General features: G+C 42.2%; 1 protein-coding gene across 1 annotated transcript in view; it reads left to right on the forward strand.

Moving 5' to 3' along the window:
- Positions 1 to 17826, forward strand: part of ITPR2 (inositol 1,4,5-trisphosphate receptor type 2) — a 268298-nt gene that overhangs the window by 33571 nt on the left and 216901 nt on the right. Inside the window, exons 3-7 of the mRNA XM_050915600.1 lie at positions 8685 to 8800; positions 9990 to 10076; positions 10768 to 10926; positions 16563 to 16661; positions 17159 to 17242. Coding sequence (XP_050771557.1) covers positions 8685 to 8800; positions 9990 to 10076; positions 10768 to 10926; positions 16563 to 16661; positions 17159 to 17242 — 545 coding nt within the window. The remainder of the gene's footprint in view (positions 1 to 8684; positions 8801 to 9989; positions 10077 to 10767; positions 10927 to 16562; positions 16662 to 17158; positions 17243 to 17826) is intronic.

The raw sequence follows: 17826 nt of genomic DNA on the forward strand, positions 1-17826 counted from the left end.
TCACCACCCTGATGTGGTCCCGAAGTAGAACATATCCAGGTTTCTAGATGAGACAGGGGTCACTGGAAGAGATTTGCATGTGATAGTATAATTGCAGAATACATCCAAACGCCTACAATCAAGGAGCTGAACAGAGGTTAAAAAGACAACCTTAATTTTTTCATTGTGTAACGTTTGAGAGCTTGATTTTATAACTTCACTACAGTAGAGTTCTTTTATCGCAGTTCTGTGATATTCTTTCCTAACTTGAAAAGGCAAAGAACGAAAAAGTTGATAGTGTTCTATGTTGAGTTTTTCGGGGGGGGGAGGAAGTGATTTCAACAGCATCAAGAAGGTCTGGGCACTTTGATCCAGGGTGTAAGGTGTCGTGGTTTAGGCCCAGCCGGCCACAAAGCAGCAGGCAGCCGCTCGCTCACTCCTCCCCCCCGGCGGGATGGGGAGGAGAAAATACAACGAAAGGCTCCTGAGTCGAGACAAGGACAGGGAGGGATCACTCACTGGTTATGGTCACAGGCAAAACAGACTCGACTTGGGGAAAAAGCAATCAATTTAATTTGTTACCAATCAAATCAGAGTAGCATAATGAGAAATAGAACCATATCTTAAAAACACACCTTCCCCCCACCTGTCCCTTCTTCCCGGGCTTAACTTTACTCCTGAATTCTCTACCTCCTCCCCTCCCAGCGACGCAGGGGGAATGGGGGTTGCGGTCAGTTCATGACACGTTGTTTCTGCCGCTCCTTCCTCCGCAGGGGGAGGACTCCTCACACTCTTCCCCTGCTCCAGCGTGGGGTCCCTCCCACTGGGGTCAGCCCTCCATGAACTTCTCCAACATGAGTCCTTTCCACAGGCTGCAGTCCTCCATGAACTGCTCCAGCGTGGGCTCTCCCATGGAGTCACGGCCTTCTCCAGGCCCAGCCACCTGCTCCGGCGTGGGGTCCTCTGCAGGCTGCAGGGGAATCTCTGCTCCACCGTGAACCTCCATGGGCTGCAGGGGGACAGCCTGCCATCTCACCATGGGCTGCAGAGGAATCTCTGCTCCAGTGCACCTCCTCCCTCTCCTTCTTCACTGACCTCGGTGTCTGCATGGTTGTTTCTCTCACATCCCACTCCTCTCTCCACTGCAGGTTTTTTTTCAGCTGTAACTTCTTCCCCTTCTTAAATATGCTATCCCAGAGGCGCTACCACCGTTGCTGACTGGCTCGGCCTTGGCCAGCAGCGGGTCCAACTTAGAGCCAGGGAAGCTTCTAGCAGCTTCTCACAGGAGCCACCCCTGTAGCCCCTCCCCCACTACACAACCCCCCGCCACACAAACCCAACACACAAGGTTATTGAACTCTCAGTGCTAATGGCATGCCATCAGTGGTGGCAGTAGTACATGCGTATGTAGATCAGATGTCAGAAGGGGATGAGACACAGACAAGATGTACAGCTGTTTTCTGCTGCCGGGGGGATGCAAGGACTTGTACTCCTGAGTTACATCCCAGCTTCTGCAGGGGAATGTTTTCTATTAGTTGTAGACAGTTTTGGCTCTGTTACCTATTGCAACCTCTGTCTGTTGCTTGCATAACAATTTGTCTCTGCTCCCTCTTCCCCACAGCATCTAACCTTTCCTTTCCTTTAACTCAGCTCTTCTACTTCTTGGGGATCCCCTCTTCTCCCTTTCCCTCCCTGCCCCGAAACTTGTTACTAGCTACTTTCCTCATCCTCCTCACTGCTGCCTCTTAGCTCCCTTTGGCTCCAGCAGCCTCTTTTCCTGTCACTCCTTACCTCTTTCTGGTTGAGGGTGCACCCATATCTGACTCAATTTTGAAGTGGCTTGCTTAGCTATTGCTAGCATTGTGGTAGCATGCAATTTTGGATGAACTGCAACATCTGTAGGAGAAGCTAAATTAGTGAAGAAGTGAGTTGTGTCATCTTAATTGATGCAACCCATCATGCTATAACATCGTGGCTATATTGTTAGGGGCTGCATCTAGTAGCATTTTCATGCTGCTTCAGGTATGTGTAATCAAGTGGCATTCAGGAGAATGGCTGCAGCAAAGATAAAGCCATTGTTTGGTTCTTTTCTCCTTCATCTTACGAGTCAAATTCTAAGTGTGGGAATAGCAGGGGTTTTGCTGAGAACACAGCAGAAACTTGCTGTCTAATTGGGATTTAGTGCCTAGTACCACGGAAGTGTCTGTATTATGAGAGCAACCAAAAGCACATCTCTGCCATGTTTTGTTAAACTTCTTAGCTCTGCTCAAGAGCATTGAGGCAAAAGAGTTGCTAAAGGTTGTTCTTATAACCAAGAAATGTAAGCAAACCCCATATTTTTTCCCCCAAGAATCTTCTGGGAAATAACATTCAATTAAAATGGCAAAGTTAATAAAACAAACAAAAACTGCTTTAAGTAGGTTCTTGACATAAAAAGAAGACTTAGGCATGAGTGATTAATTGAATGATTAGACATAAGCAACTAAAAATAGCATCTAACAGCAGGAAGAGTAGGGCCTCTTTAGTAATAGGAACTGCTGTCTGTATGGTTTACAATGTTTTTATCACTGATGGCTGAACTGGCGTTGATTTGAGGTTAGAGCACGACCTAAGAGTCAAAGAAGTATGAGAAAGGCATGTTTCTAACAAGATGTTTAGATTCCAAGGACTGACTCTGAAAATTAACATCAGAGGACTATGTTTGCTCTTTTTTGGTAATATTTTATCAACCCTTTCCCCAACAGGAAAAAAAAAAAGAAAAGGATTGTGTTTTCTAACTACTTGTATCCCTTCTACAGAGTTCACTCAGAGATCAAATTTAGGTACTGAGCTGTTGGCCTGAACTGAAACCCTACGTAAAGAGGAGTCTCAAAATAGCAGTTTCATTTTTGTTATGTGTTTACTTTCTTTTTTTCTTTGAGTGGGTGGTAGCTATTCTAGTTGTTTCAGAACATCCTACAAAACGGAGTATTGTTAAGCTAAGGAAAGCTGTGGTTGGTTTTCATTTTGTGTCCATACAAAGAAGCTGTGGTCCAGATTTCCCCTTCAGTCACACTGGAATGAACCTGGAGTGGCTCTGTGTTCATCAATGTGCATATCCAGATTTGCATCAGTGCAAAGGAGGGCAGAATTTGGTCCCACACGTGTTTCCTGAAGACTGTTAAAAAAAAAAAAAAAAAAGGCGTTTACTATTTTGCAGTTGAATTTAAGGGACTGATCAAGCCAGGTGCTTCTTTTCCTAATTCTAACTGAAGCTAGTGAGAACTAAAGCACTTAGTGTTGTGATGGAAATGCTTACCCTGCTGCAGGGCCAGGTTCACAGAGATTAGGAAGAACAGTGTGTGCCAGAAGTCCTGTACCTCTGAAGAAAAGTCACATCATGAGCAACAGAACTGCAGGTTTCCTTAGTCTGTGACCTTAAACACACTTCAGCTTGATGCTGTTATCTCCAGTGGGAAACACTTTCAGCTTCCAAGGTGTAAAATAGCACAGATAAGACCTGCTTGTTCGTCAAATTAAGCAACTCTGAAAAAGGAGCACAAGTCTCTCTTCTATTTTAAATGTAAAAGTACCTAAGTTCTTAAATTAATTTAAACTTCCTTACATTTTTACCCCTTTTTCTTGAGGCATCTGCAATGAAAGTGATGTTTGAGTTCCTAGATATCCTCCTCTTGCCTTTCTCTCAATTTGTAGTCTGTTCTAAGCTTTTTCTGACGTTGTTCTTTCTTCTTCTCTCCCTTCCATTATGTTCCTCTGCGCTCTCTTCTTTCCTCCTCCTACCCTTTCCTCTGCTGTCTGCCATTTTCCTTTTTAATTGCAATTTCCTACGTCATTTTGGTTTGTCCTTGTGTTTTCTTCTTGTTTCTCTCAGTTCCATAATTGCCTTTTTTTTCTCCTCAGACTCCTGATCGCTTTTTCTATTGTCCTCCTTAGGACTCTTCGTTGTCCCACTCCTTGCTCCCTCACATTCCTTCCTTTCCATTCTCACTTCAGCTCTTTGTTACTTTTCTGTATTTTTTTCAAAACACAAAGATATGTACACACTGTGATTTAATAGCCCTATCACTTCCACTTACCTATTTGTCAGCCTGCTGGTTTAAGTAAAGCCATGTGATAATTTCTCTAGTTCTGCAAATCACGGAAATCTTCCATGATGGGCAAGAGTTCAATTTCCAACACTTAAAAAAAGAAAAAGCGGGGGTGGGGAGAGAAAGCATCTGACAAATACTGTTCTAAGCCATCTTTATCCGATATCAAGAAACATTTAAAAGGCATAATATGAGTTATTTTCCTTTTCAGACTTCCTGAGTGTAGTTGCTTTTTGCTCAGAGGATGTGCTGTGTGTGGTTGTTCCACCCGCTGTTGCCTTGTGAAGACTGGCATTTTGTGCACATTCGCAGGCTCAGGCAGATGGTCAGTTCAGTGCCGAGTGCATCCTCTGTGGATCGTCTCCTGCACTCTGGGAGTTGCTGCTTTCCATCTTTTGATTGTTCTGATTAATAAATGTCATTTTTTCCCTGTAAAATAGGTAATTAATATGTGTCTCAGCACTGATAATTCGTCATATTTTCTTACTTTCTAACAAGCCAAGGTGGAGTGTAGGTTAAGCCTGGAGTATGACCAGGGAGAGCTTCCCATTTTTTTCCATTTTGTAAAGGAAACTTGAAGTGATTTTTATTGTTTTAAAAATGTATGTGTGGGCTGGGGCGGGCAATGCCTCTTTTTCTCCATCTTCACTTTGTGCACAAGTAATGGAAATTTTGCCTGGAAGATTTTGTGGGTATGAGAAAGTTGATGAAACTGCAGAAGTTGAATGCATGCAAGTTTAGTAAGTGAAACTGGCTGATACTTTTCAGCTATTTGCTTTAAAGCTGTTTGTTTACCTTTGATAGTGCCTACTTAATTAGTGTCCTCAGGAAGAGAAGCATTTATGTAAAACTCCATAAAGTAATGAGTTAGGAACTAGGACTATCCGAGAATGTCTGGAGAAGTTGGAAGAGATGGTCTGTCTCATGAGTGGGTTGCTAGAGTGATCTCCAAGGGCTGAGCTTTTGATCTACTGTGTGTGCTGGACAGTTGCTTTATATTCTTATGCCTCAGTTTCTCTTTTTTCCTGTTTCTTTAAACTATAGCTTCTCTAGGGCAGGCACTGCTTTTTTTCACCGCTTGATGTTTAGGACCACAAAGCTTGAATTTATATAGTATCCTATTGTTACTCTACTAAAAGTAAGTAGAAAAAAACAGAAAAAAATGAGATCACCTATTTTTAATGTATCTGGAATCTTAAAAAAAGAACAGGGAAAAGCTTGTCTGGAAGCAAAGAATATGAATTTTTTTTAGTCTCTAAATTGAGGAAAATACAATTGAAATAATACTGATTTTAAAAAAGTTCTTGGTAGTTCAACTTCTAAAGCACTAGACCGGAAGTCAGGAGAGCTGTGTTGTGCAACATGGCTGCAGATGGAGCTGTGTGGTGGCTGAGGTTATCTAGCGCCTGCTGTACATTTCCTTTTCTTTGAGAACTATCATTAGGAAAAATTCACAGACCTTTGGGAGGCAGACCCACACAGTAGTGACTGCACATCCGTGTACATCTTGCATTTCTCTGCAGTGCGGTAGCACTGTGCTTTGAGACTCTGCATGAGGATGGGAAGCGGTGTGTTTACTCAAGCAGCAGGATGTGTGGGGAGTAACTGAGAAATGAAGACTGGTCCTATAAAAAGAAAGTATTGTTACTTCAGAGGAATAAGTATTTCATGAAGTCTTCTGAGAAGGCACGTTAGTTATAGATTGTTACAGAAAATAAAAGCGGACTTTTTGTCTTATGAGCTGAAATCCCGATACTCAAAGTAAAATCTCCTACAACATACAATATGATTTAACAGTATACAGCGTTTTGTAATTGTTTTTTTTTGCTTCTCGGTGTCCAGGATATTGTAAAAGTTACCTGGGAGTTATGTACTCTAGGTTGTATGATACAGTTCTCATTGTAAATGTTCCCCTTTGAAATGAAAGTAAACACCTTTGCAAGGTGGCTGGGTTTGCTTTGATAAAGACTTGTAACACTTTCTCCTAGGAACAGCAACTCAGGGCTGTGATTAGGGAGCAAATCGGTGAGGACTTTGAGTCAGTGCCAAGGAAAGTTGTACCACCAGCGGTGTTTTTGTATGAACGAGCTTTGCCACTATGAATAGTAGAGGAAGATCAATTGCTATGAAGGGAAGAGGCAATGCAATGAAAAGCTTGGTATAATGATGGCCAATATATGAGAGGCCAAATGGCATATTTACAGAACTAAAAGCATTGCAGCTTAGTTCGTGGCTTGAGAGCCAGCATTGTCGCAAACTGCTGGCTCTGGGGGCACAGGCGGTGGGGGGAATGTGTGGCACAGTCTTACTCTAGTGGTTTTGGCAGCACTAACATCAGATAGCTGTGCTTAGGTGGGCCTGATTGTGGTTGAGAGTGCTGCCTGTTTTATTTTAAGTAATGAGAGTTCATTTTTACTTAGGAAAGGCAAGGCCAGTCTTCACACTAGATCTCCCTTCCCTCTCCTGTTGTGTTAGAAGAGATGTTCCTGCTGTAACATGGTTTCAGTAACTCCTTACAGACTGTGAAGAGATGGGTATATTGGATGATACATGGAGTATGTATTTCAGAGGAGCTAGATCTCCTCCTCTTCCTCCCTGTGTTTTAAAGAGTAAGTCCATTGGATTAACAGTGTTGAAAATGAGAATAGGATCTGCCTTGGTATCTAGCATCTTCTACAGAGAGGTTGTGAGTTTGATACTTGAATTTCCACTCATAAGGGTGGAACAGGAAACTTTTCTCATCACATGTGTGATAGACGGGACTTCCCACGTGCTGTTGTGGATTGGAGAGCTGGAACAAGTCCTAGGCAGTTAGCAACTGCAGATGTTAAACTTGCTCTGGGAATTAGATAGTGAGTAGGACAGCACTGTAAAATAGAAACTGTCTGCTGCTGACCTGACTCAGTGGTTAAAAACCCAGACCATGACTTCAGGATAGTTCCCTATAGCTTCCGCTGCTGACGGTTTTGTGACAGTAAGGGGTGAATGACGAGATTACACTGTATTTAAAAATGATGTGCAAGGTTGGTAAATTCAACAGGGTCACCTACACATTGATCCAGTGTGTAACTGGAACGTGTACTTAGTGTTGATATTGTGGTTGCTATTTCATATTGTAGCACCTTTGATAACAGAGGTAAGGATGACTATACAGTGCTGTTGGAAAGGGACTCTCTTCGGGGAAGGCAGCAGGAGAGCGGAGGGTAGAGAGGACTCTCTTCAAATTATTCTGTGCTATGTGATATGTATGCCATTAACTGTGTTGAGTGTGGTGGTAAATAAGCACTTCATGTTGCTCACATGGAGCTAGTGTGTTTGTTCTCGTCTTTTTCTCTTTCATTTCTGTATTTTTAAGAGCAGCACTGTCTGTGCCATACTCTGTGCCATGTGGCTTTCCAGTGGTGTTGCAGAATCTCTTCTTTGTGGGAAAGTTGCCTGATGACCCCCAGAGAAATGACACTGCTGATTCTGGCCAAACTGGGGTGTCAGTGCTTGCAAGATGTGCTTGTGGGATCAGAAGAGGAACTTTTTTATTCTTAATCTAGCTGTGGGGCAAAACCTCTTCTAAGTAGGATACATTGCTGATGAATCGTGAACCTCTATTTCCAGTCTATAGAACTGTCACTGGCCCAAAAAACCTCAAAAAGTCTCGAGTCAGGGAATTTCACAAAATTTAGTTTATTGCCAATTAACATTAACTTTCAATTATTGATTCCGGTATTGGGAAATAAAGATAAACAGTTGAACAAGCACTTAGGGAAGCAGCCCTTGGCTTCCCTCCGGACACATCTCTCCCCCTTCCTGGTCCACAGCCCCCTCGCTGCATGCTGCACGTGGTTCCTGCGGGGAGGCGATGGGGAGGGGATGGGGGTCGGTGTGTTGCGACTCGCTTTCCTTTGCTGCTCCTCTTTTCTTGCTCCATGGCTCCCCCGTTGGCTGCAGTCTCCTCAGGGCATACCTCCTCCTCTGTCATCATTTGCACAGCCACCCTGCTTGGGCAATTCCTCTCGAGTGGTCTTCCCCTCCCTCCTTACCCGTTTTTCGCCTGGTCTGTTGGGACGGTGGTGGTGTTCAGTTTGTGTCACTTTGTTGTTTTTACTGTTAGATTTTTTTAATCAATCTCAGTGAAGGCGCCTGTAGACCTGAACACCGCGTTAACCTCCTTGGTGGCTTGCAGCTGAATGCCCGTGCAATCCTTTGTTTCAGCAGTGCCAGAAGGATCAGAGCAGCCAGATGTATGGCGTACAGAAAGCAGGACTGTTTTTTCAAGGTTTCACATGCCTTCAGACAGTGCATCTGTAACGTTGTGCTGCAGCAAACAACGCTAATAAAGCGGCAGGCAGTTTTGCATATGGCAGGCTCACAGCCTGGGACTCTTACAGAGGTTGCAGAGAGGTTGCACAGAGTGGGCATGTGTGAGGCATTGAAGGCTTTAGGTTCAACTTGGATGTTCTGCCACCCTGTTTATGGTATTGTTGCCATCAAGCTCTTTGGTGACTATGTTTAAACACTAGTATCTAGGCATTTCTGGAAAAAGAAAACCAACCAAAGCATACTTACAAATGAGGGAACTGTCTTTCAGCGTTACTTATGAGTATTTCTTTCAATCTTCCACAGACTGCCTTTTCAAGGTGTGTCCTATGAACCGATATTCAGCCCAGAAGCAGTACTGGAAAGCCAAGCAAGCCAAACAAGGAAACCATACAGAAGCAGCACTGCTGAAGAAACTTCAAGTAAGAGACATCTGTATTTGTAATCTTATCTCAATCTGCAGGCTGTAGAATTACAATAGAATGAGAAAGAATAATAACAAGTGCCTTGGGAACCTCCGTGATGGGTATTATTATGCCACTGTAGCAACGTTATATTCTCCTTAACTCTCCTACCTCCTGCCTGGCATTTATTGCCCCTGTCCTGGTTTTTATCTTACTTTGGGCTGGGGGTTGTGCCTTTGCTATAAGCAAAATATTGCTTTCAGAAGTTTTATAAAGTAGAAACGGAGTTGTTAAAATCAGGAGCGGGCCCTGGTTTAAATCATGCTATTATTTTAGAAGTCCTTTCCAGGAGTTAGGCAGAGGGGCGGACAAAGAGATGTTTTCAACGCTTTAGTCTGGAAATTCCTCAGAATTGCAGTTGTCTTTGCTTTCAGTATAGGTGATTCTTCTCTGAACCATTGGGCAGATTCTATTTTGCATCAAATACAGTGTGGATGGGGCAACTCCTTTGTCTCTGAAAAAGAGCTGGCCTGATGTTATAATTGAATGCATAAGACTAAGTGAAAACAAGGTCATACCAAACCTGGTTGGTAGTTTCATGTGCAGTGGAGAGGCTGCCAGTGCTTCCAGTTAAAAACAGCAAGGAAGGCACATCGTGTGTGGCTAGAGCCAGCTACACAGCAATTAGAGCTAGGAGCTGAGAGTTCTGTGGTTGTGTTTGACCCAGACTATTGTCCTTAGCCTTGATTTTGCGATATGTGACCTACTAGTTTTGTTTTGTTATATATAAAGTCAGTGTATTTGTATGCAATTAAAAACCCAATAAGTAAAAGGAATGGTGGCAAGGAGAACCTAATCATAGGCCCTTCTTTTTCCTCTTTCAGGATGAAATAAAGCACCTGGAATTACTTTTCATGCTTGAAAATTTTTAAAATAGCATGCATCTCAGGTGTGATCCATAAATTGTGACTGAGTTTCTATTCTGGGTAATAAAAAACCAGAATCGTTACACAGGGTTTGGGTGATTATAGTTCAGAAAATTATGCTGCAGCAGGATTCGGGTGCTAATATTTTCAGTGCGGTAATGCTTGCAGGTTGGAGGAAGCATTTTAAATGTGATGCCATTTCCTTTTTACACTATCTGTTCCAGTAGCTGAATACAGGTACTGATTTTGTAGAGTTTAAAGAAATAATCTTTCTCTTGCAGCATGCAGCAGAACTGGAACAAAAGCAGAACGAAAGTGAGAACAGAAAGCTGTTGGGCGAAATTGTAAAATATAGCAATGTCATACAGGTAAACCTATTGAAATCCATCTGCCTTCTCTCAGAGCTGGAAAGGAAACAGTTGTTTCATTTCAAGGTTACAGTGAAAATGAAACTAACCACTGTAATCTGGATTGTCAAGGGTCAGGTAAACAGAACTTGGTGAAGTTTACAATATTGTGTTTTTCTGTCTGTTTTAAAGCCTACCAGAAGTGCTGCATATTCATGTTTAAATAATGTGTCATAATATAAATTTTATGTGTAATTTTTGCTGCTGTGGTTTAGAATGTGAATGTAAATATGTATCTTTTATTTTCAAGATTTATTTCTAAATCATGTTATAGAGGTGCTGTGCAGCTCCTTTTAAGTCACTGAGGTAATTTGTACTTCATGACATATAAATGAGACAGCAGTTATGTTCTTAAGTACAACTTTTCTGTAATGGATGAAATTCCTGAAGGTAACACTATTAATGGACCCTTGTCCTACCTGTGTAGTATATGATGTAAAATTAATTGCTGACACATTTCTCTCAATCTGAGATGATATAGCATCTGTTTTCCTAAACTGCAGTACGCTTTGATAACTCTCTTGTAGTTTTATTTTGTCTTTATGTATGTTATGAAAAATCACTACTGTGTGAAAGCCTGCGCCTCCTCTTTTGACTGAAGGGAGAAAAAGCAACAGCTGTACTAATTTTTTAAATTATTATTTGTTCACAGCTACTGCACATAAAAAGCAACAAGTACCTCACAGTCAATAAGAGATTGCCGGCTCTGCTAGAGAAGAATGCTATGCGGGTGTCTCTGGATGCTGCAGGGAATGAGGGATCCTGGTTTTATATCCAGCCGTTCTGGAAACTGAGGAGTGAAGGTGACAATGTAAGTGGAAATACTGAATGTGTAGGAGGGAGAAGGCAGAAAGTTTCCAGAAGACACGTGATTTCTTTGCTACTGGCATAAAACATAATGGATTAAGTTCAGAAAAAAAATATTTTAAACAGTGCTTGGGACTATTAGCTTTTGTGTGTAACTAGAAAGTGTTACCGAATTATATGGTCTGGAATCTGAAATGTTGCCACATTCATCTGAGCCTCTGCGGATCTATGTTGCGGCATCTTTGCTAAGTCCACCACCTGTTGTGTGCAGATTTACAAAGCTGATAATAACTCATAGGTTACACTAGAGTAAAAATATTTTTTATAAGTTTTTTTTTTTAAATATTCTGGGCAACATTTTTTTCAAGAGGTCAGCAGAGAATGTTTCTAGGAAATACATCAGGTTTCTTTAAATCTGTATCCCCCCTCAACATGAGGGTGACATGTGTGATTGGATTTGAGTTGGATAGTCTGGTGGGTCTTTTCTGGGTAGGTTTCAGTAGGAGTCTTGCATATTGGTAAGAAGAAGAATATGTAGGAGAGCCCTTTGCTGCAGATCTGAGAGGTGTGCCATGAGATCAAAACTTGGTTCTTCATTCAGTTGGCTGTGGCTTGGTTAAGTGCCCGCTGTGGAAAATTCAGATCTGCCTTTGGGAAGGCCACATGATGAACTTGTGTGGTTTTATATCGTAGACCTGACTGGGAATGTTTGGTCACTCTCCCCTGTGAAGTAATCAGTGAAGGAGCCCTCTCAGGATCGCAGACAGGAATGCCTGTTTTCTGGTGTATTTTCTCTCATTAACTTTGTGGTTACCCAGCTCTTGAGATGCTATCCAGGATGAGTGTGGTTGCTTGCAGCTCCTTTTGGCGATCTGTTGTTGGGAGGGAAAGGACTGCGTTCCCAGCTCCTGGTCAGAAGTCCCTAAAGTCATAGTCTTCTCCATGCAGCGATCAGAAGGGTATGTGAAAAGCTCCCCTTTTCTCCAAGCCTGTTGCAGAGAAAAGCAGCAAACATGAGTAGCCCTCTGGAGCACCTCTGCATGGCTTTTCAGCTGGGGAGAAGAAGTGTTGTGGATCAAACATTAACCTGGTATTCCTTTCCCTCTTTGGACAGAAAAAAAGGTGACTTATTGCTTTAAGGTTTTGGCTTAATTTCTTAGAATAATATCAGTTCAGCAGCTTCTTAATTTCTCATGCCCTCATGCCTGGGAAATAAGTGCATGTCATGGTCTCCAGAGTGAGGACCTGGGGTTCCCAGATTGCGGTCTGCAAAGCCATCGTGAGCCCTTACAGCTGAGAGCAGCAGAACGATCTTAAGCCTTATGAGTCATCCTCAGTACTATAGAGTTTTTGATTCAATTTTACACTATTATGGGCATGTAAGAGTTTGGAAGCAGTTTTGCTGGTCTGAAAAGTTTGCAGATCATCGCAGCAATTGCTGTAACATCCCACTCCGCAGACCTCTCTTCTAGTTTGTTCCCTGTGGGTCTGTATTTGACAGGCTCTGAGCTACAAGGACCATGTGGGAAACTGTCAGGTTTACTCCTAACTTAATGATCTCCTTTGGAACTTGCCTGTTGCTCAGTTTCTGTCACTAGATGTTGCCTTTCAGAGGTGGGAGCTCGCCATTATATTTTACAGGGGGAAGTCTTGAGACCCAAGTTTTTCCTCCTTTCTACCAGGCCCAAACAGATCTGATAATTTTCTTTGCAAACTTCCAGTGCTAAACTTCCATCCTTTGGTAGCTTTCTTGTAACTGCTCTGGCACATTTCCACCCCTTCAACAATTACAGAAACTAGGCAGCTAGGGGGACAGGGGTAGCAAGCGATGGGGGAAATCCTTCGTTTGCCTCTCACAGACTGAGAGGGGCTCCAGCCTTGTACCCACTCCTTCCCTCTCAGTTACTCCCAGACACGTGCGCATTAAAAGGCTAGTTTCTGGGGGACTCATCTGCAAAGCACCTAATACCACATAAGCTGGGGCCACTATATCCACTCACTAGGTTAGCTTTTAAAAGAGTTATATTTTTTTGTATAGTTTTCTTCTTGTGACCTCTCAGTGCATGGAGTTAGCTTGGTATATCAGGCCCTTATTCTGTTTGGAAACTTTGGCGTTTTTTAATTTTCGGTTTCTGTGCTATAACGAGGAAATTCCCTAAGAAAACACATTTTAGAAAGTCTTTAGAACAGTAGACGTGAGTATTGAATTACTGCTTGGATGACTGCTACTGTGTCAGATAACCCACGCAAGGTAGATCCAAATATGCCATATATCCTAAAAGAAAAGAAGGTGGTTTAGTCTGGGGGAAGCTGTGATATAGGAAGTCATGTGTGTGACTTTTCTGGTAAGTCATTACAGTTGTTTAGCCTTGTGAAAATTTTAAAAATTGTTTTTCTGAAGGATGGTTAGCTTAGCTTCATTAGCAACTGATTAGTTATGCAAGTCAATGAAAGTAATGAAAAAACATGGCTGAAAGTTTACAGTAATTGGCATAACTGCAATATTTTATGCAGACTTTTATTAAGCATATACCTGCTCTCCTTCAATGGAATATGTGACTGATTAAGGCTAGAGCTGGTTCCAGTTTGACTGAATAGCAAAATCTGCACTGATAGCAGGATTAGCTCTGTGTGGACTGCATTTTCAGTTGTCTGCCATTTTAGTGGTTTGAAAGCTTGATCTTGCAGCATGCTGAGGGAGGTGGTCTCAGACGTGGGGAATGCCCAGCTGTCTGTGGGAAAGTTCTGTTAATCCTCCTGATCTTTGAAGTGTGTCAGCAGTGCCACTGGCAGATGTGATTATAACATAAAAGCAATGGAGATGGAGTAGCAGAGCCTTCGGTGTGCCTGGTAACCTACTTGGATAGTTAGTCCAAACTGAAATCACTGCTACTGCATCTTCACAGCTAATATAACCTTTTGTAACTGCCAGTCTTTGTGATATACTACACCTCTACTAGAGTATTTGCTCCTGCTTCTTGATTGCGGTGTAGATGTAGCTGTCAGGTGGGCTTACTGAGTTTATATGAATGACGTAATCACTCTAAGTGATGCCAGCACTGGTCCCCCACCCAGAAGACAGAACGCAGTCAGCTTTGACTGTGGCTCTTCCCAGTCTCAGTGTACCTTCTCCACGAAGACATGGACAAGTAGGGTTGCATGAATTTAGAAATTATCTTGTGCGGGAAGAACTCCACTGCATCCAAGACTGAAGGACCTTGTAGGTGTATCTTGAATTCAAAAGCTGAATTCTCATTGGTTTCACTATGAATTTAATCATTCTTTGGAAGTTTCTTATCTAGATCAGAAAGGGTAAGAGTTTTGTGAAAGAAATCAGGAATGAAATCTTCAAAAGCTGTGTGTCTGATGTAACGTTAACGAATTCGTTTCTATATGTAAGGAAGAAGTCCCAGAGACCTGTCAAACTATTACCCACTGCTGGTCTACAGCATACTGTGGCCAGCTGTGCCCAAGGGTAGCTAACGAAGACGAGAAAGAGCTGCTGTCAATTTTAATTTTGCAGAGCAAAACCTTGGGAATACATTGCTCTGTCTTCAATAATCTCCATATAGTACAATTCTACAGGCAGAAATATGGGCACGTGGGCATACGAGTGCTCTGCCTCCAGTGTTTTGGGCATGCTGGGGCATTATTTGGAGCCAGAAATCAACTAGGTAGGGGATGGGAGGAACTCAAAAGAGCAGACTTACAGCTTTAGGCAGCCACGTGTAAGAGAACAGGATTCCCTCTTCACTTTGCTTTTGTTTTCTGCATCACTGGTGGAGGGTGTATAGGAAAGAAGCGCTGTGAAATTGCCTCTATCCCCTCCTTCCCAAACACCTGTGGAGGTTTGAAGCAAGAAGAAAAAGAAGAAAGGAAAAGAACATAGGATATCTCATTGCTTCTGTGGCAGCTGGCAGAGCTGGCCAGCAATGAGGGCAGGTTACTGGTGTGGACTTAGAGCAGGGTAGGAGACTGAGACAGAAACCATGACCCCACGTAACAGTTCTTCCTCAGACATGTGCCTACAGCAGAGTAGCTGTGTACGTCTCCTTTCCTCTGGTTACTTCCATGGTAGTCATAGGCTTGCATTCAAAGATACCTTCCCCCTGCCCCTCCTTTTTTTTTCTTTTTAAATAAAATGCTCAATGATGTGCTCTCGTACTAATTAAGCTGTTATAGTCCTGGTGTACTTGCAATAATTTTGAAGTCCTGATTCCACTTTGCAGGATGCAAGCCTGGTGGTTTTTTGGTTAATGAATTGTCTGGTCATAACTTCTTAAAATGGGCTGTAAGTAATGTCTGTGTGAAGCATGGCATGCAGGAATGTATTGCATAAGTAATGTATCTTAAAGGCATCTTGTCATTATTTTGGTTCCATTAGTGAACTTTTTCTTATTACTTGGATCCGATAGGATTTCTACGTATAGTCTGAGCATGATGAAACTGTCTTTTGCTACTGTTTATTTTAGCTGTGTTGATAAAGAACAGGAAGCATTCTTTTTCACCTCTGCAATAAGTGGGCCAAATTCACCTGCGTTGAAGTTACACGAGGCTGAATTGGGCTCTGCTTTTTCATGGGAAATGTGCTGATCAATGCAGAAAGCATTTTTGTTTATTTGTGTTCCGAAAGAAAGCATGGCTTGCGCAGCATTTCATATAGCAAAAATCACATATAGCCACTTGTCTTCACGTGTGTATGTGCTTAAAATTGCTGTGAACAACATAAGCAAATGAGGATCCAGTGCCAACCAATCTATGTGGATTGATTTTTGTTTTTAACCCCGCCCCGGTATGAATTGAATTCTCCATATGCATGTCTCAAGCACTTTTTAGGTCAAAGACATTTTCGTATATTGTTTTTCCCTATCTATATAGGTAAACAATTACAAGGGCATGGGAATTTGCTTGCAGGGAGTCAGCTAGGAATTCCTCTCGTAGAGAGAAGGTCTCTCAGCTGATGTATCTGCTGCCTGTGCTGAGCTCCAAACACCATTTAGGGAGTAACAGCAGAGGGGATGGAGTGTGTTCGCCTCTGAATTTCCAGTTATTTATATTCTTTTCCAGATTGCAGTCATATGGTCTAAATCGCAGAACTCCTGAGCCTGTCATGACATTTGCCAGAAGATGGTCCACAGAGTTGGGGAGTCACTGGGCTAAAGAAGTCTTGTCACAGGCAAATTTTTAAGGCTTTTGTGAAATGAAAGACACGTTGATGGCAGAAGGTTGGCTGACGGCAAGGGAGGGAAAAGCATCTTGCTGTCTGACTAGATTATTTTCTAAGCTTTCTCTGCCTTTTGGCTGGCAGTATATATGGGATAAAGAGTAGTTAATGTAACTTTTAGATGAACTGAACTGCTCTTGGAATTCATAGGTTCATATCTATTTCATGATCTCAGGTTTCTGCTGAACCGGGTGACATGCTTACTGAGAATGCAAGGATTCATTAGTGTGAAATCTTGAACCTGAGCAATTGCAGAGGCACGGGCGAACAGAGCTGGTGTGTGAATTGTCTGCAAATAAATTCACTGAGTGCCATTCCTAGAGCATGCATTTGAGTCATTTTCTAAAAATGTAACATTACTTCATTTTATTGGATAATTACATAGGTCTAAATTGCATTGTATTTCTGACTTCCAGGTTGTTGTGGGAGATAAAGTTGTTCTCATGCCAGTCAATGCAGGGCAGCCTCTACATGCCAGCAACATTGAGCTTCTAGATAACCCTGGCTGCAAAGAGGTGAGTTCAGTGGAGGGAGGAGAGGTAACTGCTGATCTGAGATGTATTATACGTTGTTCTTTACTGGTAACCAGAACCCACCATGGGCTAGATGCCAGTATTAAACGTTGGTTCCAGCTTGGCCTCAAAAAACCAAGATGAAATATACTTATTCTTGGCGCAGTTCTGCCTGGCACTGAAAACTTCGTGAGGTTTGCTTGACTATCTGAAACTCTCACTGATGTAAGAGTAAGTCCTCTTCCAACAGCTCTTTAGGTCATCTTTGGTAGGCTGTCAACAGACAGAGTAGCATTTTACCCACTGAATCTTCTCCAACATCAACAGCATTCTTATTAACACTTAAGAGCTTCAGGACCCATGTTAGGAACTGTACAAATAAGCCATGTCCCCTGCCACCCTAGATGTGGTGTGGTCTTTTAGAAGAATAGAATGTCTCAAAAAGAAAAGAACACCCCATAAGACTATAATTGTGTTTGTTTTTTTCCCTCCCCCCAAAGGTAAACGCTGTCAACTGTAACACAAGCTGGAAAATAACTTTGTTCATGAAATTCAGTAGTTACCGAGATGATGTACTGAAAGGAGTAAGTATGATTTTTTTAATTGTTTTTTGAATCCGAAAAATCATGCCATATTTGACTGTAGAGAAATACTACATGGTGAATAAAAGAAGAAATGAGGACTTTATGGAGCTGTTGAGGATCCCTCACTACTGTCCTTCAACAAGCAGATTATTTTTCCTTTGTGTTATTGTTTTACTAAGTGAAATTGTCTAGATTGTGCTGGCTTCCAGCCCCTTTCCCCTCCCACAGACAACTGAAGATCCATGAGAAAAGATGAAGTTCAAGCCCAGAATGATGAGGGCTCTCTACAGAATAGCTGTGACACTTCAGTTTATGCCAAGATGCTGAAAGCAGGTATAACAAGCCTACAGAAGGGAGTGAGGCATGAAAGATGACAATAGCTGTAATAAGACAATGAAGCTTTAAATGCTGAGGGATTGCACAGCTTCATGCCTCCAGATCACACCCTGAGATTATTTGCATTTTCATTTTAAAGAAATAAATTTCATTTTTCCTCACTTGTACCTTGATAAGTCATTATCAACTGGCTATTTTTCAGTAGGTATCAAGGTACCAGCAGTTTTTGAGGAAGAATTTGAAAGGGA

Source organism: Gymnogyps californianus, chromosome 1, assembly GCF_018139145.2.
Source record: "Gymnogyps californianus isolate 813 chromosome 1, ASM1813914v2, whole genome shotgun sequence".
Classification (NCBI taxonomy): domain Eukaryota; kingdom Metazoa; phylum Chordata; class Aves; order Accipitriformes; family Cathartidae; genus Gymnogyps; species Gymnogyps californianus.